At 34.3% G+C, this 26386-nt stretch overlaps 1 protein-coding gene and 1 pseudogene across 1 annotated transcript; one reads left to right on the plus strand and one right to left on the minus strand.

Moving 5' to 3' along the window:
• Positions 1–1734: 1734 nt before the first annotated feature.
• Positions 1735–20797, minus strand: LOC128203759 (cytosolic Fe-S cluster assembly factor narfl-like). Its single transcript, XM_052905301.1, has 10 exons — positions 20700–20797; positions 18997–19089; positions 17829–17981; positions 12557–12683; positions 12033–12167; positions 10182–10279; positions 9206–9356; positions 8543–8615; positions 5434–5562; positions 1735–3277 (listed from the first exon to the last, which is right to left on the minus strand). The coding sequence occupies exons 1-10, from the start codon at positions 20775–20777 to the stop codon at positions 2878–2880; spliced, it is 1437 nt and encodes a 478-aa protein (XP_052761261.1). The 5' UTR covers positions 20778–20797; the 3' UTR covers positions 1735–2877.
• Positions 20798–21022: 225 nt separating this feature from the next.
• Positions 21023–26386, plus strand: part of LOC128203143 (ventricular zone-expressed PH domain-containing protein 1-like) — a 31076-nt pseudogene continuing 25712 nt past the window's right edge.

Below are 26386 nucleotides of genomic sequence, written 5' to 3' on the forward strand. Positions count from 1 at the left end.
GTCCTATATTCATATTTATTCATTCATATGTGACAAGCGATGCAGCCCCTTTTTAAATACTTTGTTGAATGGCAATTATGCCAATAAACAATACACAGAGAATCTGTCATCCTGATCTGACACCAGGGCATGACATAGGGGATGCATTGCTGGTAATAAACAGCCAAACATTCCTGTACCTTCCACTTCAAAGGGGGAGTTTTCACCGAATTTGTTAAGACTTTTTTTTTTTAAATTAATTTTATATAAAATGATTTATTTTTTCCTTATCTCGAATATCAAACAGTATTACTTAACAGATAATTATTTTAAATAGAAATTTGTAAAATCTTATAATTTTCAATACCCTTTCTGTATTTTTTCCAGTCATATTTTCAAGCAGACAAGAACAAACAACATTTGTTGTAATATTTAAATTTGTATTGAAGTCTGGCCTTTGTTACAATATTTCTGTTGACCAAACGTTTGCATTAGTGATTGTTAAATGTTCGAGGTCTTGACCCTTAGACTAAAAAATCCATAAGCCACATTCAACTTTCATTATTGACCTTGACATATATTGTAGTACATTTGTATATTATTCTTTGCAACATTGCATACTACATCAATAATGTTTTAAAAAGAATAATTAAATGCTCTTTAAACGAGTGTTTGTACATATTCAATATTACACAAACATGTATAATTGCTGTTTGTAGTTTTAATGTGTAATATTTAAATTATTATTTTGCTTGTAATCCCAGTTTGAAAAGTGCTATATATGTTTTCTATTGTTTATTACCATACAGTATGTTGCATCCAATTTGTATACATGTATGCATTTGTAAATGTTAGCTGTGACTGTTGCATTTAATGTTTGTGAAATAAACCAACAAAAAAAATCACATTGACCATTTTATAATTGCTAAGTTAACTGATGGTCTGATCCACAGGTGACAGTCAGTCACATTGCTTGGACACTTAAGTATGGCTTTTCAGTCCTTTGATATTTGTTATATATATAATAGACTATATTTATTATATATATACTATATTATATGTAGCAGAACTGGGGGGATCAACCGGTGTGCACCATTGTCCAAGGTAAAAAAGTAACAAAATATGCCCAAAATATACCATTGCAAATTAGAAATTGTTAAATTTTTGGGAGTACACTCGAGCCCCTGCCAACTTTTTTAATAAAAAAAATTTGATTCTGAGGCAGGGGTGCAAATCAAAAGCTTACACCTCAAAGTTACGCTAAAATGTCAAATCATGGACTTGCACCTTTATATTTTTAATAACGCTTAAGGATATTCATTGAATGTCCTTATTACCATAACAACACTATGAAAGGACTGAAAGACACTTGAGGTCTGATCCAGTGGCCAAGCAGATATTTGGCATGGATGTCTTTCTGGCTATATTTGTCAAAGGTTTTCAATTTTATCAATTTAAATGTGGTCAGAAGAAGCACAGCAGTGTGACTGCTTTATTATGATAAAGACATAATCAACGGCATAAACCAGCTTAGTATTCGAAGTTCTGTTTTGTTTTTATTTTTTGTCCCAGTTCTCATCGATGTACCTCATTAAAATCAATATCAGATTACTTCTTATGTTACAATGTACCAAAGAGAATGGCAAATTCATAAAATACTTCTGTCCAATAGACAAAGTATAATTTTGAACACTAATTATCTAAGTAAAAGCAACTAGAGAAACACATGCTAAAACTACTAGTATACCAGGGTAGAAGACAAAATTAAGCATTTGACCAAATTATATATATACAATTTATTTGCTCATATATGAAAGGTACATAAAACACAAGGACAGAAATTATATTATTCTCTCATTTACTGATATACTAGTATATAAGATACTTGCACCTTTGGAATAACAGTTTGTACTGTACGAACAGCTTACTCAGCTTATGAACATTACTCAATTGTGAGAATATGAAGGCAGACATGTCCATAGTTCGCTAACCTGAGTTTCAAAGCTCTACATGACAGAGGGCAAGAACTTGGTGGAGAACATCGTCTGCAACCATGGTACTTTTTCCGTTACACTTCATACATACCGTGGGGCAATTGACAGACAAAATCTCGTTTTAATAAATATGCATGAGGCAGGAGAAACAACTCTTCTTCCAATGAATTTGCATGTTACACTCAAATAGTGTTCAATAACATTACTGTGTCAGTAGCCTCCGTGTCCGTGTGGTCTTGACTACTGCCAGATATTACTGTACTGAGACTGCGGACCCGGTTCAACTCCGGCAATCGCCAGAATATTTTTAAACCATAAAGCATCTGGTACTTTGCAGAACCAATGAAACTGCCTCACTATTTATTCAAGATTACAGAATTTTCCTAGCCCAATTCCCCACGGTACACAACGAAGCATAGTGTAGCGTGTATCCGACAATGGGTGCAGGACTACTTAAAATTTCAGATAGCCCCAAATTTGTAAAGTTCCTATATCTGCATTAATTTAGCAAGAATGAACTTAAAACGGTTATAAATGGCTTTGAAATCAATTTCATCAAGGGTCTGAGCACCCTAACCCTGATTTCAACTTAAATCCCTCATGCCCCTAATCACTCAAAAGTTATTTTAAAGGATTGGGGTTTTCCATCTGTAGTAATTCCTGTGTAATAGGGATATATATGAGGAAAAATAGCCCAGCCCTCTAGCTGTCATGATCTTAAATATATTGAAACAGTTTCAACATCTTGGTTAAGGGTCACTCACTATTAAAGAACCATCCTTCTGTAATAGCAATATATCATGAATAGTATTAAACCAGGCCCTCTGTTATATTCTTCAATAAATTAAAACGCATGAAGGAGAATTTTGGCACTGTGTATAAACTCATAAAATCCACAACATTTTCACCATTTAATTGCTAAAGCATTAGTCATCTTCTCAACTTCATGATACTGTGTATGCAGAAGTGTTCTACTTTTCTCAGTTTCAAATCCTCCTAACCACTCCTCATATAGACTGGTAACATCACTTTGTGTCCAGGGATTCACAGTCTGTACAGAGTTGTATAAACCAGTCACCTGTGCCAGTCTGTCTTTTGGAGTGGTCTCCCCTACCACTTTAATTTGACCTCCCCCATTAGTGCAGCCTGAGGGACAAGCCATTATTTCAACAAAATGATACGGACATTTCTTCCTCTTGATTTTCTGAACAATATTTTGTATATTTCTGAAGCCGTAAGCAAGAGCCATTTTGATTGGTTGCTTCCCTTCTACTTCTATTGTGACCTCTTGAAAGTCTTGATTTCTGAAAGACAGGAATAAAACCCAAAATTATCATAGAATATTTACATTCATATTTAAATTTTTTGTACAATAAAATTTGTGTTCATTTTATTAAAGCTGCACTCTCACAGATATACCATTTTTACAACTTTTGTATTTTTTGTAAAGATTGCTGACAAAAGATCAAATCGCAGATTTTCATCATTCTGTTCAAAAATTAATGTTTTATGGCTCAAACCGTTACTAGCGGTTTAACAAAAATGCATAAAATATAAATTTTTGAACTGAAATAAAAAATCTGCGATCTAATGTTTTTGTCACCAGTTCTTATTGTTTTGTCTTGGAATGAGCCAACTTTTGTGCAGATGTCCGTAAAAATGAGATATAAGACTGAGAAAAAAATATCAGATAGCAGTTTTTCATTTTCATGTTCGAAAGTTTATGTTTTATGGCTGAAAGTGTTGATAAAGCTTTAAGAAAGCTGATTTTTTGGAAATTTTCCAGACAATTGAGATCTGTTCCATTCAGACTTTTATGACTTGATTGAAGGTTTTGATGCAAAATTTACCTGTTTCTGAGACTAAAACTAATTCAAACACAAAAACTGATAAAACTGTGAGAGTGCATCTTTTAAGTTTTTTTCTTAGCATGCATTTTTAAATGTCTTAGACCTATACAATTAAAACTGTAATAGTTCTGTAATACAGTTATGGTACGAGTTTGCTACCATACAGCCCTAAGTCTACATCAAGTTAAGGCCTAAAAAATAAATATGTCTGTTTGGGGTTACCCAACCCTACCTATAAAAATGCGCCAACCCCAACTATTTTTTTCCGTTTCTGAGCAAAAAAATATTCATTAGCGAAAAGAGAGTTACGAAGGGCAGATAAAAGCAGATTTTAATCAGAATTATTGTTTAAATGATAAAACAAAGTCAGGCAATGACAGTAATGTAGGAAAGACTGCCATGTGCAAGAAAACACTCTGAACTTACGACAGATTTTGAAAAAAAAAATGAAAAAAAAATCCCTACCTACCCTACCTAGAAATTTTGGGAAGGTTACCCTAAACAAACAATTTTATTTTTTTGGCCTAACTTAAAATTGCTATTTTGGCTAAACCAAATCATTAATGAAAGAATACTCCGGTAAGACAGTGAGGAGAAAACTGATCTATAAATCAACATTTTCCACTGAAATGTAGAAACAAAAGGATGTTTTGGCAAGAAGTTGAAAAATTGGAGGCTTTTTCAGAAAGTAAGAAAAAGTATTAATGCTGGAAAGCCACCTAAAATTTAAGTTTGTCACAGCGCCATTGCCGACACAGATACAGGCTGAATGAACTCTACACAGTTCAGGAAATACTTCTCCCATAACGTATGCATGAAAACCAGAGCAGTCTTAAGAGTAATGAATATCCCTGAATTCCGCATCTACACAGGAATGGCAAACTATTTACAGCATGATAATAAATGGTTTTACATCTGTTCTAATATTAATCAGTCTTAATCATCACCTCCCCAAATCCCCCTTTTTTTGTGTTCATAATTCTCTTTTCTTATATAAAAAAAAACACAGAATCAACTATGATAAACTATGTTCTACATATTTCATATTTTTTCATATTATTTAGTTATCCAATGATTATGAAAAATTTATTGTGAAATGCTCAAATGCCCTTTTTTGATAAATGTATAGCTAATAAGTTTTCTAATATCCACCTAATCAATTATCTTTTTCTTTAAGAAATGTACATATTGATGTTCTTGTGCACAACATATTACTGTAATATAAATTTGAATAAAAAAAACAAAAAACTATTTCTTTGAAAAGAGGACATTACTGTGGGTTTATTTTACATTGCATTTCCACTAACCAATGTGTGTTGTTTAATCAAAGTCCATTCAGTAATTTAAAAGATACGATTCTAACAAGAGGAAATAACAAAGGGGGATTACTCTTAAGTTAGCTGACAAATGGCAACATGCATGTACAGATAAGGATTTAACTATCATAGTCAGTACTCCAGGCTTAAATAAAAGTTTAATATGCCACAAATTACTAACAACATAAGATACTGATCACCACTTGTAGCATGGTTCATTTTTAGTAAAGCAATATAAATATAGACCAATAAAAATTGTTCGAAACTAATTAATGACAATTTCCCCCATCATACCTGAGCGTCTTGTATTCAAAAGCGGCGACCTCAGTCCCCAGAAGTTCCCGTGCAGCATAGCGTGCGATATGTTCTAGATATCCACCTGACCCTCCACCAATATGGTTCACAAGTGCTCCACCCCCAAACCTGGAAAAGCAATGAAATTGCTAAAATACTTTTGGTCAGATTATAGTATGTTATTCCGCTTAGGTAAAAATAGAAGTATTAACATTTTACCTTCCTGAATACACTACATCAGACCCCCCCCCCCCCCCCCCAACACTTTAAACCAAACTAATTTGGGTTCTGAGGGAGGGGCGCAATTCAAAAGGTTACGCTCCTAAGTTACACTCCCTCAAATTTTAAATCCTAGATCCGCCCCATCTGCATAAGATGTAACCTTCATTTCTGACCTTGACCTTGAATTTATGAACTAGGCATGTTAACATCAAATCCCACAGAGGACCACTAAGTAACAGCCTATGTAATACATAATAATGTACATTGTATGTCTATGCAATATGTTGCAATGTGCCAGTCGCCTATACCACAGGGGACAGAAGCAAGCTATTTTTTAATGTTTTTCCTAGCCTTAATATAACATAGACATATAGTATAGTTAGGCAAAAAAACACATAAAAATTAGTTTGCTTCAAGACCCTGTGTTTTATTCAGCAATGCAATTTACCCGCTAAGGCTCAGCCACAGGGACGTATTCAATAAGCAACTTAGATTGAAATTATTTGATTGGCCGGTATATTTAGCTGACCAATAGGCTGAATGAAATCACTGAGGCATGCCTAAGAATAAGGATAAGATCAATATTGAATACCAACCCTGAGCTCTCATATCATTAATACTTAAAGCATTCGGTGACAGAACACCATAATTATAACAAGTGCAACATATATAACAAGAGCTGTCGTGAGGCAGCGCGCTCGACTATGCCGCTTTGTCTTAGAAATGAAAACAATAATGATGTAATATGTGCCTGTCAAAACCAATAAACAAGAGCTGTCACAGAGACAGCGCGCTCGACTATTCCGCCGCTTTTCAGTGTAAGGATTGAAAAGTTTTGGTGAAACATGCATGGATCACTGTTAGATTAGATTTCAATGCAATACATGATGTGCTGAGATATTAACATAAATGTGGTTACATGCAAAATTTTAACCAGAATTTTTAAGTCTAATAATAAAGGGCCATTATTTGCAAAATACAGTTATCTAACTTGGTTATTCAATTAGGTTGGGTGGTTGAATACCATTGTATAAAGTCTCAATGCAATACATCAAGTTGTTGCTGAGATATTAACCTATGTGAAAATATCTGAGGTAGTACGCAAACGTTAACGTAAGTTCTAAGTAAAGAAAGGGGCATAATATTGTAAAAAAAGCTTGATACAGTGACCTCCTCCTGTACACAGGCTGAGATCATGATGGTAAACAAGTGTGCAAAGTTTCAAAGCCATATGTCGATGGACTTTGAAATTATCTGACGTCTTACTCAAACTTTAATGTAAATTATTAGTCAAAAAAGAGGCATAATACTGTCAAAAGGCTTGATAAAGTTACCTCCTCCTGTATAGAGGTTGGGGGCATGATGGTGAACAAGTGTGCAAAGTTTCAAAGACAAATGACAATTGAATTGGAAAATATTTGAGGTGGTACGCAAACTTTAATGTAAATTTTAAGTCGAAAAAGGGTCATAATTCTATTAAAATGCTTGATACAGTGACCTCCACCTGTGTACAAGTTGGGTGCATGATGGTGAACAAGCCTGCGAAGTTTCAAAGCCAGATGTCAATGGACTTTGAAAATATTTGAGGTGGTACGCAAACTTTAACATAAATTCTAAGTAAAAAAGGGGCATAATTCTGTCAAAATGCTTGATAGAGTTACCTCCTCCTGTGTACAGGTTGGGAGACATGATGGTGAACAAGCGTGCAAAGTTTCAAAGCCAGATGTCGATGGAATTTAAAAATATTTGAGGTGGTACGCAAACTTAAACATAAGTGGTTACCCCGACGTCGACGCTCAGGTGACTAGGATCACATCTAAAATCACATTAAAAAGTAATAAATGTGACAAAACCAGGTTTTTAATGATTGGCATAAGAGACTCAGTTTCAACTGCTTTCTTCTATTTTTTGTAACAGTGACCTTAATCCTAGGGGCCCAAAAAACACAATCCCATGGAAAATCTCTAAAAACTCTTCCTATGTATCAAGTTTGGTCACAGTATGTCAACCATAACTAAAGTTATTCAATACCAGTCAGTAATCTATTTTAGTAACAGTGACCTTGACCCTAGGGGGCCAAAAGGCAATCCAATGAAAGGTCTCTATGAACTTGTCCTATTTACCAAGTTTGGTCAAACTGTGTCAACCTTTACTTAAGTTATTCAGTACTAACCATTTTTTTCTATTTTTAGCAACAGTGGCCTTGACCTTGACCATAACTTTCGGGGCCCAATACACAATCTCATGAAAGGTCTCTAAAAACTCTTTATATATACCAAGTTTGGGCAAAATTTGTTGACCCTAACTTAAGTTATTCAATACCAACCACTTTTTCTATTAATAGTAACTTTGACCTTGACCTTGATGCTAGGGGTCTCAAAGGCAATCCTATGAAAGGTCTTCATAAACTCTTCCTACATACAAAGTTTGGAAACTAGCTAAATTTATTAGACACTGCCCTCCCATCAGTCCGCCCGTACAATGACGCAAGTCATTCTAATAACTAGTTTTCTCTTTGTGAAAACCTGGTTAAGAAATATAAAACCGTGCCTGTCAAAAGAAATATCAAAAAAATAATTAAAAAACAAAAAAATAAAAACAATTAGTCAATCAATAGCCATAATTTGTATTTAGGGTTAAAATGGAGTTACGTAACCTTATTGTAAGATAGTCGTCAATAATTGTGCAAAGTATTAAGTCAATTGAATGAAGGGTATTGGAGTTATAAGTGAAAATCCCAACTTGCCCTAAAACTTTAACTTGACGCCGACGCTGGGGCAAGTAGTATAGCCCTTATAGCTTATAGCTCCTTATTCTTCGAATTGTCGAGCTAAAAATGCCACCTGAGCACGTGTTAAACTGTTAAGCATGTATTGATGTTTCTTACAAGGGATCTAACTGTGCATCTTCCACATCTGACAGAGTTATCTTCTCTTTCTCGAGCATCAGCTCTACCTCCCCTGAAATAGATGAGGATTTGGAGCTTATATCATTGAACACAAGTCACAGTTAGGATGGACAGATAGACACGCACATCGAATTTAAATACAATGATCCGAAATATGTCAAGCTGACCATAAAATGATTTGCCAAAATGAAATGTTTCGAAACAAATTTTGTAATTTTTGTTAAAGTAAGCAGTTTAGAGAATTAGATACCTTGGGATAGCTAATTGGTTCTATACAGTAGTAAAACGGGAACTATTAAGGTAGATGCAAAATAAAATTGACTTAAATGATCAAAACAAAACAAAACTTATGATTTGTGTACAGATGAAAAAAAAATGTTTGCTTTATTTTGACACTTTTTAACTGGGGAATCTGTCGCCACATAATAATTAATTAAAAGAAAAAATTCAACTGTCAACAATCATATGCCTTGTTTTGAAGTCGAAAGACTTATAACATAATTATGCTTTAAAATCAATTATTTTTTGCATCATCACATGTGCCCTTTTAAAGGATATTAGTCTAAGGGCATCGACACTAATTTTTGTTGTTGTGATGTAGCATAATTTTCGAAAAACATCCCTGTTCAGCCTTTACTTTACCTGATGTAATAACACAGTCCACATCTCTTGTGGAGTACATATCGCTGTAGAAATCTGGCCTGGATGCCTCCAGCTTCTTGTCGAAACATGGCATCACCGTCACATGATATATTCGGTCCGGTGACACACCTTTTTTCTCAGCAAAGTAGTTCTGCAGAATATGAGGAACAGAAATGAAAAATTTTAAACATTTTATTTTGCTGAATCCAAAGAAAAATGTTGTTTTCAAGATGCAGGTAGCAAGATGATTTGAACAAAAATAGTGAAATATCTTTACTTTTTATTTCAATTGAACATTTTCGATTTCAACATGGGCCATTATAACCAACAGTATTAAGTCCTAGTTCAGATTTAAACGGCAAAATTTTCATTTAATCGTAACATTCCTTTTAGTTGAGTTTTGATGCTGATATTTGCTGAATTTTATTACCCATACTATTTGAAACAGATGTAATCTAAAAGATGCACTCTTACTTCTGAAAAAGATTTGCCACAATAAATACAATTGCTTTAATATATCAAAAAGGATGAATTAATGTCGAAAGCAATGGTTCTTAGGAAAAATACCGAATTAAATTTAAACGAAATGTGCCCAAAACATGGTATTTCTAACTTAAGAGTCGATAGTAGATTACAGTAAATCTTTTAGCACTTACCAACCATTTAATATTTTTGTATTCAGCTATTAAATACCCAGTTAAAACCTTGTTATCAGAAATTGGGATGATCATATATGCAGTCAAACCCTGTTGGCTTGAACTCGCCTGGCTCGCATTCCTCGTTGGCTTGAACTGAATGTAAAGGACCAATTTCTTTTAACTGAAGGTAAGCCTTCCCGCTTGGCTCGAATTTTTCGAGGCTCAAGTATTTTTGCCAGTCCCTGCGAGTTCGAGCCAACGAGTTTTGACTGTCATGATAGTTCCCTCATTGTCGTCAAAGAAGTTGTAGACACAGAATTAGATAAACAAGTTTCTACTTTCACAAGGGAGCCCATTATTTGTTGAGGGGATTTCACTGTACTGATGTACGGCAGGATATACGAGCCATGAGTCTTTTCCGCGTAGCAAATCCAACCTGGAATAGTTGTACAAGATATAAGACTCTTTATTTAAAGTTGGGTATACACTTACAAGAAACATTAGCTCAATGAGCCATTTTCCGACAAGTCAGTATGTTTTACATGGTTATCATGCTAGGGTTTTAGCCAGGTTTTAAAAAGGACAGGGTCCTGCAGAAATGGGACAGGATACTATGGGAGTAAAGGGGAACATTACCCCATCACCCCCCACCCCCACCCCCTTTATGGCCGACTGCGAAGTACATGAAAATTATGAATACAAAAGAAATTATAGGAGTTGTGCTTAATTGAAGTAATATTAAGTTTCAATTGCCAAATATGTAAAATCTGTTTACATTTATAATATTATTATTTAATCCAAATAAAAATGTATTTGAGAATCTTGAGCATTAGGCAGAAGGGTACCCATGCTTGTCTCCATAAGGTCAAAAGGTCGCTACTAAAATGGACAGGGTGCAGCACCCTTCCATACCTCTTTAGCTAAAACCCTATGATGCAAAATGTAACATAAAGGCAACTTGGATAGGAACATCTTAACGAAAACAATGCAGAGGCACGGCAAGTTGAAACATAGCATATTCCAATGATTATGTTGGCCAAAATTATGCGACTTGCCACAGGTGTGCATATTATCTATGACAACATGTGTACTAAGTTTCATTCAAACTTTTTGAAATATAAAAGAGTTATTGCCAAGGTTTAATTTCTTGATTCCACCAACATAAGTAAAAATCTTCCAAAAATGAAGAGCTAACACGTATCAATAATTTTTTAAGTTGTCAGTTTTTAGCATATTTATGTAGATTATGTTCTACATAAAGAGAATCGTAAAAAAAAGTTGGAAGGAATTTTTGGCCTTACTGAAGGCCTCAGCACAAGGGTAGCACCATCCTGTTGTTGACATAGCAAAGTTTGTTAAAAAAAAATACCATTTACGTCAAATTTTTCTGGTAAAGGTAAGAACTTCTTTTGATTGTCCAGGGCTGGTATTCATAAAATATCTTAAGTCAATCACCATCTTCAGTCATTGTCCTGAGTTAGGTATCTCACTTATCATATAAAACAATAATTTAAAAATATCTTAAATATTTTATTGATATTGCTATATTTGAAATTACACACTTTTTATTTTGAAAAACACTTATACTATCCTTTTGATTTGACGATGATTTTTTTTCAGAGATTGACTTACGGTAAGTTAAGAAATAACTTTAGATGTTTTTGAACACTGGCCCTGGTACATTTCTATTCAAGTGTGTGTATACCACGTGATAAATTATGTCATGTATGCTACGTCGGAAGGCAACCTTTTGCTTAAAATAAAGACTTTGAACAAAGATAACTTTTCTTTTACTACACCATTTTAAATAAAACAAAGGGCAGTCTATGCCGATTAAAGAGCCCCACCTTCGTTTCATTACCGACGTTGGATAAGAAGATTAGTTTCATCAAACACTTCGACAATATTCCAAAATAATGTTTTTGTAAGTGCTCCGTCAGACGGCCGTATTGTGAAAGTGTTTTAAGAAACTAAACTCTCAATCAAACTCTGGTAAAATACCAAAGGTGGGGCTCCGTAAGCGGTGTAGACTGTGCTATGTCTCATTTAAATTGGTGAAGAAATAGTGAAGTTATCTTTAAAGTATTCAATTGAAACAAAATATTGCCCTCTGACGAAGCATTTATGGTGCAATTTATCATGTGGTATACACACACTATATTTGCATCAACCTAAAGAAAATCAGTTACCTGGACAGGCAGATGCTAACATGGGGAATGCCATTTTGTTTGTCTCTGCCTCTTGGTACCGCCGAACAAACTCGCGACAACTCTCTATCAGGCTGAAACTGCGGGAAAACGTTGTGTCAAACACGTAATCCACACCTATGGACAGAAATATAAACATAATTTGATTTTTCGATACATTTTAAACTGTACAGCTCTCTGTTAGCAGAGATAGTACTTGTCTTGATTTGATTTTGTCTAGAGTACACCATTAATGATTGAAAATGCAAATTGAAATCATGGGCGCTAACAGGACTTTGGATATATGCTTTGAAATCAAAATTCTTAACAATTTAATTCTTCATAAAATTTATAAAAATTATTATATTTTGCTGCTCAAATGAGATCGGGGGAGGGTATGGGAGGGGGATAACCCCCCTCCTGCAAGTCAGAAAATTTTGAGTCTGATCGTATAAAACAGCTGCTATCCTTCTAAATGAAAATGCTTTTGTTTTTAGAGTAAGTAACGCTGACTATTGAAAACAAACCTAGATTTTTGAAGAAAGCAGTTAACTTGTAAGCAGCCTCTTCCATGGACAGTCCATACTTAGCAGCCAATGAAGCTCTCGCTTGGGGTGAAATTGAGACCACAACCACTTTTCGATGGGTATCATCCTGAAATAGCCAAATGACATTGTGAGCAGCCATGGACAGACCATACTTGGCAGCTAGGGAAGCTCAACCCGGTGTTGACATTGAGGTGACCACAAGTTTCCTCAGTGAACCATCCTGAAATAGCCAAATGACATTGTGAGCAGCCATCGACAGACCATACTTGGCAGCCAGGAAAGCTCCAGCCAGAGGTGACTTTGAGGTGACCACAAGTTTCCTCAGTGAACCATCCTGAAATAGCCAAATGACATTGTGAGCAGCCATCGACAGACCATACTTGGCAGCCAGGAAAGCTCCAGCCAGAGGTGACTTTGAGGCGACCACAAGTTTCCTCAGTGAACCATCCTGAAACAGCCAAATGACATTGTGAGCAGCCATCGACAGACCATACTTGGCAGCCAGGAAAGCTCCAGCCAGAGGTGACTTTGAGGCGACCACAAGTTTCCTCAGTGAACCATCCTGAAACAGCCAAACAACAGATTGCGAGCAACCATGGACAGACCATACTTGGCAGCCAGGAAAGCTCCAGCCAGTGGTGACATTGAGGCGACCACAAGTTTCCTCAGTGAACCATCCTGAAACAGCCAAACAACAGATTGCGAGCAACCATGGACAGACCATACTTGGCAGCCAGGAAAGCTCCAGCCAGAGGTGACTTTGAGGCGACCACAAGTTTCCTCAGTGAACCATCATGAAACAGCCAAACAACAGATTGCGAGCAACCATGGACAGACCATACTTGGCAGCTAGGGAAGCTCCAGCCAGTGGTGACATTGAGAGGACCACAATTTTCCTCAGTGAACCATCCTGAAACCCGGTAACAAGAAGAAAGTTGTTTAAACATATTTTTTTTTAAATTGAAGATGTTTATACATCTTCTCATTTTGTTATTTATGTACAATATGCATTGCTTTTTTGTTGAAATGTTTGTCGGAGGGTTATGTTGATCTCAAATATACATGTATAATTTAAGTATAATAAGTATAATAATTGTTCTTCATCTTTTTCACACATGTCACATTGTAAAATGTTAATTTTCATTAAATCAAACCCTAGGACCAACAAAATCTTTCAAAGTAGTACATGTTCTTACACTGACAATACAAACACAAGTATTTTTTACATGACAAAAGTTGTTTGAGAGACATGAACAGTGATTATATTACAGGCATTCGGACATTTAACATTTACATACAAGGTAAGAAATGCTATACAGGCCTTTTTCTATAGTTCCCACTGACTTGTCTGATTATCAGACCCATTCTCCTAGCAAAAATATGATATTTTTAACCAATCTGGTGAAAAAAATCACAATCAAAAGTAAATTATTATTTATCTATTATTATATGCATGTCTTTTTACCTGCACTGGTTCATCAAACATCCTAAAAGATTGTGTGATGTAAAGTTTAGAGGATTATTGAATTCAGAAATCATTGTTTTTCATGCATTAAGAGATCAGTTAGCAATATTTCCCGTCATGATTTATTGCAATAGATATTTATACTCACAAGGATTGATATTTCAACCATTTCAGTCTTTTCAACGGGAAAAGGAACTAATATTTCAATAATTTCCTCATTTGCAGGAGTCAGAATATCTTGGTCTTTAACGGTAAAATTTCCCAATTTTTATGTAAAGCGATTTTTTCCCCTCAAACTGGCATATTTTGCATAAATGCCTCGTGTCTTTTTCCCAAAATGGGCAGAAAAAGGCCTGCTACATATTTAAATGTATTTAATGATTTCTTATATTTAATGAGATCTAAATTTTAATGATTTATATTAAATGAGTTATTAAATCTAATGATTTCTTATATTTAATGAGTATATATATTTAATGATTTCTTTTATTTTAATGAGTTCTCATGGCTATTGAGCTCTTATATTTAATGAGTTATTAAATCTTATGATTTCTTATATTTAATGAGTACTATATTTAATGAGTTATTAAATCTAATGAGTTCTTATATTTAATGAGTTATTAAATCTAATGAGTTCTTATATTTAATGAGTTATTAAATCTAATGAGTTCTTATATTTAATGAGTTATTAAATCTAATGAGTTCTTATATTTAATGAGCACTATATAAATAATGATTTCTTATATTTTAATGCGTTCTCATATTTATTGAGTTCTCATATTAATAAGTTATTAAATCTAATGAGTTCTTATATTAAATGAGTTATTAAATCTAATGAGTTCCTATATTTAACGAGTTATCAAATCTAATGAGTTCTTATAAACAATGTCAACAAAAAGAATTAAGCAATAATTTTAGCAAGAATGATATTGAAAATGTGTAACTAATGTGTACAACTTGTGATTTGTCAATATTAAAGGTGTTCCAAGTAGCAGATTCAGTTCTTGAATGTCTTATTTCACAGACAATTTTGAAGTTCATGCACGATGATGAAGACCTCTAGGCTATGGCAATGCCTCAATTGTCTTTCAAGCATTTTAGTATTTCATAGATATATTTACACCTATCTTGATTTCATTAATAAATACATCTGTACCTATCTGTATTGCATTAATACTGATACAGTTGAACACCATTTATCCGAAATTATCGCTATGTTGAATTTATTTTTCAGTCCCGATTTTACTCCTTCTTTGTTTAACTAAATTTTTGGTCTTTAATCCGAAATCGCTTTTCCGAAACAATCGCTATTCCGAAGTAAAAATAACAGTCCCAATTTGGTATTTCACATCTATTTATCAATTCTAAATTTGAACCTGATCGTGTCATAGTTTTTTACACCTTACTGCGAATGCACTCGGGCATCGGCTTGAGGTGACAATGGAGCACAATTAGAGCTTGTTAAAGAATGACATTGAGCATGCATATGTTACAAACATCGATGTCAGAAAATGAGCTATTTATTTCGGTGATGTAGCATATAATTGATGGGTAACACAATCTGAATATCATTTGAAACTGCCATCAGATTCATACATGTGCTGTCATTTTGTTTTAAATGTTTTATGTTGTTTTAATAAAAAGTATAATAAAGAATTATTTGTCAATTATTTTATAATAAATCAAAAAATATTTTTTATACGAAAGATAACTCAAACCAAGAGTATCGTATTGGTAACGTGTAACCAACATTGCAATTTTCACGACTAAGTATTTCACATCATCTATATTTCGCGAAAGCCGTCATTTGCAGAAAATTGTTAATCCGAAACACCACTATTCTGAAGTAATTTGTTGGGTCCTTATACAAATTCGGATTAACGGTGTTCAACTGTACATCTTTTAGTATTTCGCAAATTCAACAGCACCAATAAGTATTCCATCGATACAACTGCACTTATCTGTATTTCACAAATACATATGTGAAATACAGCTGCACCTATCTGTATTTCACAAATACAGCTGCACCTATCTGCATTTCACAAACACAGTTCACCTATCTGTATTTCATAGATACATCTGCACCTGCCTGTATTTCATAGATGCATCTGCAACTATCTGTATTTCAAAGAAACATCTGCACCTAGTATCTGTCTTTCATAGATACATCTGTAACTATCTGTATTTCACAAATACATCTGCAACCATCTGTATTTCAAAGATACATCTGCAACCATCTGTATTTCAAAGATACATCTGCAACCATCTGTATTTCAAAGAAACATCTGCAACCATCTGTATTTCAAAGAAACATCTGTACCTAGTATCTGTATTTCATAGATACATCTGCAACTATCTGTATTTCAAAGATACATCTGCAACCATCTGTATTTCAAAGATACATCTGCAACCATCTGTATTTCAAAGAAACATCTGCAACCATCTGTATTTCAAAGAAACATCTGCACCTAGTATCTGTATTTCATAGATACATCTGCAACTATCTGTATTTCACAAATACATCTGCAAGTATCTGTATTTCACAAATACATCTGCAAGTATCTGTGTTTGTACACTTATTTGAATTTCACTCAGATGACCACCATTGTTTAACAAATATAACTGCATATTTGCATAAATTATACTTATTTCACAAGTATACACTAATCATCATTTCCAGAAGATGTCATACGGCCATTTCAACAAAGTGAATGTTGGTGAGGATTTTTTGATGATCATTATATGCAGAACTGATAAAAGTTTGTGAATCAATTTCTATTACCATCGATTAAGCGAATTCGCCTTCTTCTTTGTATTGGCGAGCTGCTCATGTTTAGGATAATGTTACAATTTATGAACTTCGAATTGGCAAACAAATACAGCTGTCCTGATAGATTGAAAGTGTTCTCTGCTTGGTTCATGGTTCTTCAAAGAGGCTAAGTACGAAGCTAATCCTCACGTTTCTTTGAAGAGCCATGTTCCTGAATTTTAACATGCTTCTGGTGGCATGAGTAAAATTTGTTCATTTTATGTATTTAAAATTTGACAGGTTTTACCAGTTATTTTTGTCACGCTTCTTTTAGCGACACAAAAGAAGTCCCAAGACTTCACATACTCCTAGCATGACATGTAATCAGAAAATGACAGTATAGTGATACGCATTTTTCAATACTGCATGCTGTATTTTCACTGTTGGATATGGATACAGAAATTGATAGGCATACAATAAAACTTCATATCTTCATATAAATATATTAAGACATGCACCTTAAATATATATATATATATATATATTAGTGATGTTCCGATGATCGATCATAATCGAAAATCGATTGGTTGGGCCTGAAATCGGCGACAATCGATAGTATTTAATTAAAATCGATTATCGAAAAAAATAAAAATATTAGTAAGTGTTCAGATGTTATCTTTAACAAAATGGCTGATGAAAGCCACAATGAGCAAGAAAATGAACTATTTTTTATATAACAACACTTCAATCATAGACATAAGGTATATGCATATAATGATTAAGAGTTTGATACTGTACATGAATAAAACTACAACTCAGGTACTATCTAGTATTTTAAAAACCGATTGTACTATCGATAATCGGTTACTTGAGTGGAACCAATCATCGATAGTAAAATTGCAACCGATTCCCAACACTAATATATATATATACAGATAAATCAACCTCAAAAGTAGATAGACCTCTTTTTTGTCACAACTGTCTGCTTGACAGTGAATTTTCACCCAAACTTCACCCAAATGGAATATCCCACTAACCTCAACTTCTCTGTTTTCCTGCAGCACTCTGAACAATTCATCCTGGCTCTGTTGTGTAATCAGCACACTCTCGGCCGAGGTGATACACCCGCTACATGCCAGACAGTCATTCAATGTTATCTGAGCTTTCTGTAGCTTTGTCTCTGTACCAGTCTGAAAAATAATGGTTAGTTGAATGCAGACACTCAAGAAGTGCCTTCTCAATTGATCTCTTTTAATATGCACAAATTCAACAGTTTCTAGCATTTTATGGACGATATGTACTCATGTGAGATTATTCTCAAACTTCTGTTAAGTTATTTTGTATATTAATGGAATTTATTTCTTTTAATATAAATCTGACTTTTTCTGGTATTGAAGGTATCCGATTGCAAATTTAAGTTTAATATATAATAACAAGAAGGCTGCGAATCAAAAATACCCCAACTCATCTTGGTTTTTTTCAAACAAATAATGAGCATAATTCAACAGCTATTCAAGACAGAGGACTTTCATGGATGTTGCTGTTTCTGTATCTACTGTCTCTGGCAGCATTATTATGTACCATGTTTCATTTGAATATCTCGAATGGGTTTGTGATATGGCTAATAACAGTGTGTGAATACCATGTGATAAATTACGTCATACATGCTACGTCGGAAGGCAATATGTTGCTTATAATGAATACTTAAAACACAAAGATAACTATTTTTTAAACATTTTTAATGAAACAAAGGGCAGTCTATGCCGCTTAAAGAGCCCCACCTACCTTTTATAACAGGACTTAAATAAGGTGACTAGTTTCATCAAACACTTCGACAAACCTGTTTCCAAAATAATGTGTTGACAGTGCTCCATTAGACGGCCGTTTTGTTAATAGGTTTGTCGAAGAGTTCTAAGAAAATAAACTCTCAATAAAACTCTGGTAAAATACCAAAGGCGGGGCTCCATAAGCAGCATAGCCTGCGCTATCTTTCATTCAAAACAGTAAATAAATAGTCAAGTTACCTTTGTTTAAAGTCTTCAATTGAAGCAAAATGTTGCCTTCCGACATAGCATTGATGATGCAATTAATCACGTGGTATACACCTACTGATAAAATATAATAATGTATATCAACACAAATCAAAGATATATATATATATTATATACCGGTACTATGAAAGCAGAAGATCTCGCAAATACTTACTGCTGACACACTGAGATACGACCCGTCATCTTCAATCCTGATCTTCCCGACTTTGCCAGCAGTACGGTCTATCTTCACAGGCTTTATACATTCCTACGGTGTAAGAATAGCAGTTTGCAATAGCTAAGAAACAAAAAGGATAGCAATGTAACTGAACAATCAGCACGAATAAAAATAAGGGGGGGGGGCAAAGAAGTGGGTTAAAGGCCCATCAGGGATAAGTCATGACCTGAGTATAACACTCGACACATAATCTTAAAACCTTTTAACAAATACTGTCAACTTACTATTATCAATTTGTCATGAATCAATATTGTTGTGGAAAATATTGTGGCTTAAACAATTGTAGAAAGTGCTACTTTTACCGATTACCAATAAATTTACATATCTTTGACCTAAGGGATTAGTTTAAGTTATCAATAAGACGAGTCCACCTAAATGGCCGTGGGTTTTTGACAATTATATGACTATGGCAGACTTATTACATGTATGCATAAAAAATGTCAATATATTAAATGATAAAAAGTATCCCTGAACGCTCATTGTTGGAATAATGGTCATAAGGTAATTGTTAGTCAATATGTTGCAAACATGATTATTTAAATGTCTTGGAGGTGAGTTTCTATTTTTTGCTATTTGCTTTGAGTAGTAGATCCGACATTTAAATGAGGAATAATATATACTTTAATGTAATTAATAATAATATATACCAACTCACAAATCTTCACCAGTACTTTTGAGTATGCACAAGCGCCGAGCCCAGCATGCGCTTTTTGGCTCTACGCGAGGACGGGTACCAGCCACAAGGTAAACATATCCCCGGTTCCCGTTCACGCGTATAGTTGAAAAGCACATGCCGGCCGGTGTGTATGCTCAAAATTACTGGCAAAGATTTGTGAGTCTGTAAATAAACCGTATTTTTAGCAGAGTTATCAAAGAAATACTAGTTTGTGCTTGTTGCGTTTTTGCACCTTGAAGATAACTTTCTTCTGAACATGCATCTGATGTATACAGTTGTTTTATCGGAAAAAAAAAACTTGTAGATCTGAGCTTGTTTCCATACATATGTCTCAATCCAAAGTCTGCTTACCTTCATAACTTGTAAATGATAAAGATTGAATGAAATTTTAAAATATTAAACATGTCAAAATATACGACCAAAAGTAAATTATTTGTTTATTATGTGTATCTAAGAGTACTTAAGAACACATTTTTTGTGATTCTCAGTCCAAGAGATCACTGACCCTAGGGACGGAATTGCTTAAATTGGGTAGCTCGACTGGCCAAAAATGCAGTCCAAATACCAAGTAACTGTGATCTTGGTTGCTGTGCAATATGCATTATGTATCAAGCAATAAACTTAACTGTTAACGAGGTGATAAGTGTGCCATTTATGATTTAACACCTAGTTCACTTATTGTTAACTGATGGTTACCAAATGACCAATCGATTTGTCAACGGTTACGAATTGACTATCCAATGGTTACTAAATAACCCAGAATGAGCAGTTACGAAATGGAAAGGTTACAAAATGACCAGATCCCCATTGTTGTAGCTAGACAATAAGGGCGAATCCCGATCGTTACGAAAGAAATGGGGACGAATGTGGCACTATAATATTACAATAAAAGGTACCATAAACTTATATAAATCTATGTAGGACATGTAATCCATATCATGTTTGGATAACACGTGCGCTTTACCTGCGAGGGCGTGATAAAATCGTTTAAATCTGTGAGTTGTAGAGCTCCACTAAAACCGGCCATTTTATACGTAAACATCAAAGGTCATCCAAATAAAATACTAGTAAATACGAAGTAGACCGGCTACAGTATAGAAAAATCGATTTAGAAAATAAACTTCTAAATTCTATATTTGAAATTGATAAAATACAACATCATAATCTAAGATTTATTTCAATCAATTACAAATCAATAGCAACTCAAATAATGACTATGGAATAATTATAATCTTAATAGTCTTCATGGTTCAGATAGCCAGTCTAAAAATACCTGTACAATTTGCTGTTTTTACGGTGTTAGTTCTCTTGTCAATCACCAATTATTTACCTATGCAAATTGTCTAAATTCCGCAGATGTTTTTGTTATTATTTTAGCTTTTTGGTAAGTATTTTCCAATATTTTTTCAAATTTTATTATATTCAACCTCAGGCAGGCTAGTTATGATCTTTGATCACCATGTTTTTATTAAAAAACAATTAAAACTTATTTTAACCAAAATATTGTTCTAATTTTCTTTTTGAAAAAAGGATATTATTCTGAATAAATTCATAAACTGATAAAATGTCACTGTATTGACTCATTATAATCTTTTCTCCCCTGACCCCTGTCTTACAGTGGTTTGAGGATGGGTGAGCGATTAAGGGACTCAATTGTATTCTTGGGAAAACTTAGTCGTAATTTATACAAAGAGTCAAAGACACATTAATTAGAACTAGAAATGCGTAGCCATTGATCAATATAATTTTTTGTTTGTTCCAAGAGTACCATTAAGGTCCTTAATCGCTCACCTATTTTTGAACAACTATGCTCTGTCTGTCTGATTAGGTGATCAACATAGCATTTTGTTTGGTTTAGATCTCTTCATCTCTACCATGTACACAAGTACACTTAAGACTCCCTATGTCAATGTTCTGGTTATGTCAAACTGTTTGGATGATATTTTAGAATTTTAAATTAAAGATAAAACATAACTGGTGAATTCATTCAGAATTTAAGAAAGTTCAGGTAATGCCAGATCAACTATTTATTTTGTCTTTGTTTATTCTTTATACATACACTACCAGAGATGATAGTTGATGTAAAGTCTTTCATATATTTTTCTTCAGAGATGCATGAACTGTTTGCTCAAGTGCTGAAAAAGAAAGACCTGTCTAAAGCTGGTGAACTCTTCTCAATAGACGACAATGACATAAAGAGTGACCTCTCGTCGGTTCTTGAGCGGATATGCGAGATCGCTAAGAGCTCAGAATATGCCACAAGTGATAATGATCAGTCTGTGGTGGAGATTTGTATCACCCGTGTAACCTCTGCTATCAGGTGGGATTTCTTTAAAAAGCGAGGTTTTAATATATAACAGATCTGTTCCCAAATCATATGTGATTTTTTCTTTGCATCATTAAACTAAAGTCAAGTGTGTTCAACACGATAGTACATCATTATTAAAATTAATTCCATCGACCTTTATTGTGCACCTTTAATTGAATACTTTATTTATAAAACATTTTATTTTTTCTAAAAGCACTACACAGTTGATAAGTTAACAATGTCTTGTCATTACATGTTTTACATGTTATACCACATAATTATTTTTTAAAAGAAGAACGATGATCCATTCCAGAGAGACTCATAGTATAGAGGAAAATGCAGCAGGCCTGGTTCAACTACTGGAGGTGTGCCACACCCATAACCTCGATCCCTCAGGAAAAGAAAGCGACCCCCCTCATGCCAAGATTGCCTCTGACATCATGAGCTGTCTCTTTATGGTAACGATTACAGCTAGGGTTTAAACTTAGTGTACATGTTCCCCCAACAAACACTTTTTGAAGGGGGCATTATGGAGTCACCCTGTGGTTGGTCTGACGGTTGGTCAGTCCCTTGCAAAATTCCTTGTCTGGAGCATAACATCAAAACTAATGGGTTGAATTTGTTCAAACTTAATACAATAGTAAACGTGCAGTGTACGAAACCCATAACTCTATTATAGGTAATTACAGAGTTATACCCCTTTGTTACTTTTCCTTGTCTGGCTGACAACTTGAAAACTTTTGGATGGAATTTAACTAAACTTTATACTATGGTTAAGCACAATGAGACAGGTGCAGTGCACAAGAACCAAAACCCTTTTTTATTGCAATGATTGTGAAACAAGTTATAAATAACAGCATTAAACTAATCACTCTGATTGGCTCAATGCCTTGTGAGTGTGGTCTTGTATTGTGGTGGAAACCAGAGAACCCAGAGGAAACCAAATTGTATGGCTTTAGTTAGCCATAATCCAAACTCCTGCTCACCAAGCCTAGAATGAAACTTGGGATGACTCATAGAGAAGTGACTTCACATAAAATGTTGTTGTCTCTTCATGGTAACTGTTCAAGCTAGACTTTAAAAACAGGAGGAAGTTTACATATAAGGATCCATGTGCTGAATAGGTTATGTTTGTATCTACATATAATCATATTAATATAAAGTTTTCAATCAGAACAAGATAGATATTTGACAGTTGTGAGCATGTAACTTTATGCAGGCAGAATTGTGCCTATACTGGTCATCCTATTAAAGGGCAGGAAGATTCCACCAAAAGGGCAGGGTGCATCACCTCGATTATTAAGCTCATGCTGGAAGTGCTACTGGTTTCAGTAATAATTAAAAATAAAGACTCAAGCCTGATTTGATTTTATGTGGTTATGAATATGCTTTAACTGTTATTACTTAAAACACTGCTAGTACACAATTACATCAATGAGGACTGTAACATATTTGTACATGAATAGAAAACTTGGTATTTAGTTTTATGGTTTATTTTGAAATGAACTTTGATACTGAAGTGGGCAGTGACCTAAAAATTTGTCTTGCTGTCATTATGATCAATAACAGGTAATCTGCATCATAACTTCTTTTCATTAAATAACTAATAATTATAAGCCCCTAAACACAGCATTTGCCTCGTCCAATAATACAAAGGCCTCCACTATAACAGTGCCAATATCTATATCAGTAAGCAGCCCCGTGCCGAAAATGATATAGATATAAAGCTTGCATTTTAATGAATTCGATTGGATAATTAAACAGGGCCAGAAAAATGATATAGATTCGCAGCTGGAAATTCGGAAACGGCAGCCATTTTATTTTAAAGTCAGTATTAAAACGCTATTTTTTGGTTAATAAATTTAGTTTTTAAACTTTGAATCCTAAGTGCATGAAGTTATTTAATGAAATTGCCAATAAATAAATGATTTGACATTGGCCCTGTTATTTGTCCTCAGGACAGTTGTATTGGCCCTCGACCTTCGACCTCATGACAATACGACTGCCCTCTGACAAATAAAAGGGCCTATCAAATCATTTATTTATTAACATATTATAAAGAAGGATCTAACGTAGAGATTCAGGGGAGTGGTACGCTGTATGCCAAAACTCTATATCTAACCTTATTTGGTTTGTAGACTCTTAAATAATGTTAAATATCAAGTTCATGCATTATTTGGTCAATAGCACTCGAAAATGGTTAAATATTTTTTGTTTCGCATTATTCATGTAATAAATTGAGGAGTATTGGATGCACGAGGAGAAGGGGTTAAAAACTTGACCCAGTTTATTTCTCTATCTACAGCACTACAGTAAGGAGAAGGTGATGTCACTCGCCATTCCCGTGGTTGTGAAATTCCTGAGCTGTGATCATCGGGAGTTAAGTCACAATGTGTCCAGCTACCTCTCTCTTGCCGCCATCGACAATGCTGACATGCTCGCCAAATACATGAACCTCATTATTTCCAGCATCCTTAAAGGTAAAACTGCCCTATGGCTTATCATTAGGCCATCAAAGGTAAAACTGCCCTATGGCTTATCATTAGGCCATCAAAGGTAAAACTGCCCTATGGCTTATCATTAGGCCATCAAAGGTAAAACTGCCCTATGGCTTATCATTAGGCCATCAAAGGTAAAACTGCCCTATGGCTTATCATTAGGCCATCAAAGGTAAAACTGCCCTATGGCTTATCAAATAGGCCATTACCAAATATGTTATGTATCATTTATGATCTCAAAACTTACCTTATCAGCATGGAAATACAAGGTTTCTGGTCATGTGACCAGTGCAGGAAAAACTCGTCTTACACCCCCCATGTAAGATGAGTCACACGCAACAACGCGCCACTTCTGAACTTCTGATTTCTATTTTTTATGGTTGATGAAAAGTCATTAATGCCATTTCAATAAAGCGCAATCAAATATATTGGAATGCAAGAATTTTGATTAAAATTGAAAATAAATCATTGTAAAAATGCAATTTTTAGAGGAACTATTTGACATCGAATAGTGATTTAAAATGACTGGGCTATAAATTATGACGTCAGTAAACAACATTGCACACACTTTTTTGTGAAATGTATAAAAGTGATTTTCTACATCAATTTAAAAACAAATTGATAATTTCAGATATGCAAGAAAAAATATCAATAATGTGTTTCCGGTAAGGATAGAAAAATCTGACCCTCGGGCATGCTGTGTGGCCGGTAACTCGGTAAGCTTTGTTACCGGCTTATGCGTGTGCCCTCGGGTCAGTTATTATAATAATATTATAATAGTTATTATCATTAGATTTTTTTAATTGTTAAGCTACACAAGATATTTAAGGACTAACTTGTGGGATTGATGTCATTATAGGGGTATGAACCATATTGGGGTGGTTAAAATGTGTCTGAAGACTCCACGCATACTTTTACCAGCCCAATTGCATTCATATCCATGATAATAACATCATTCCTGCAATTCATTACTTATATTTACACCAATTGCTCATTATTTCATTCAAAAAATGTTAAAAATATAATTATTTTCATTTAAGAAAACACTACAGTTATCCTTTCTCACCCATTCTGTAAATAGAACAACCTGACCGTAACCGGGAACAGTTTATCAAATAACATGGGAAAAGATAAACCCCTTGTCACTAAGTCTTTTAAACGAAAAATTGGAACACTTATGAAAATAAAACATTTAACATAGATATATATTTACACTTTCTAAAATGTTGATTTAATATTTACGGGACCTGCTGACACAATACAAACAATAACAAGATTAACAGTTTCCATGTATAGTGTTATATGATGAATCGCGATCCAACCATATCCAAAGATGTTGCTTTCATCGGATAATAACTGCAATTGTCGAAAGGCAGTTCATTTAAGGAACGGAAGTTGAGGTGTTAATATTACTACGTGAATGAGATTTTATTAAACAAAAACCTTGAAAGCTGAATACCAACCTGCCTGACAACTCCAATCTTAGAATAAGTTTGGCATGGACTTATGTACTTTAGACCTGTTGAGGTATATTTTCCTTGTGACCAATGAGGACACTAGCGTTGAAAACAATGGGTGTTCTCACCGTGACACAAGGTATTATGCTTGTTGAGTTGTGACAATTGCAACCAGTTTCATGAGAAGTAGAACTGCAATGTGAAATTCAATGTACAAAGTCTAGATAGATGCATAAAAGAGGTACACAGTCTAGATAGAAGCACAAAAGAGGTACACAGTCTAGATAGAAGCACAAAAGAGGTACATAGTCTAGATAGATGCTCGTAAGAGGTACACAATCTAGGTAGATGCATTAAAGAGGTACACAGTCTAGATAGAAGCTTTAAA

This window comes from Mya arenaria, chromosome 9, assembly GCF_026914265.1.
Source record: "Mya arenaria isolate MELC-2E11 chromosome 9, ASM2691426v1".
NCBI lineage: Eukaryota > Metazoa > Mollusca > Bivalvia > Myida > Myidae > Mya > Mya arenaria.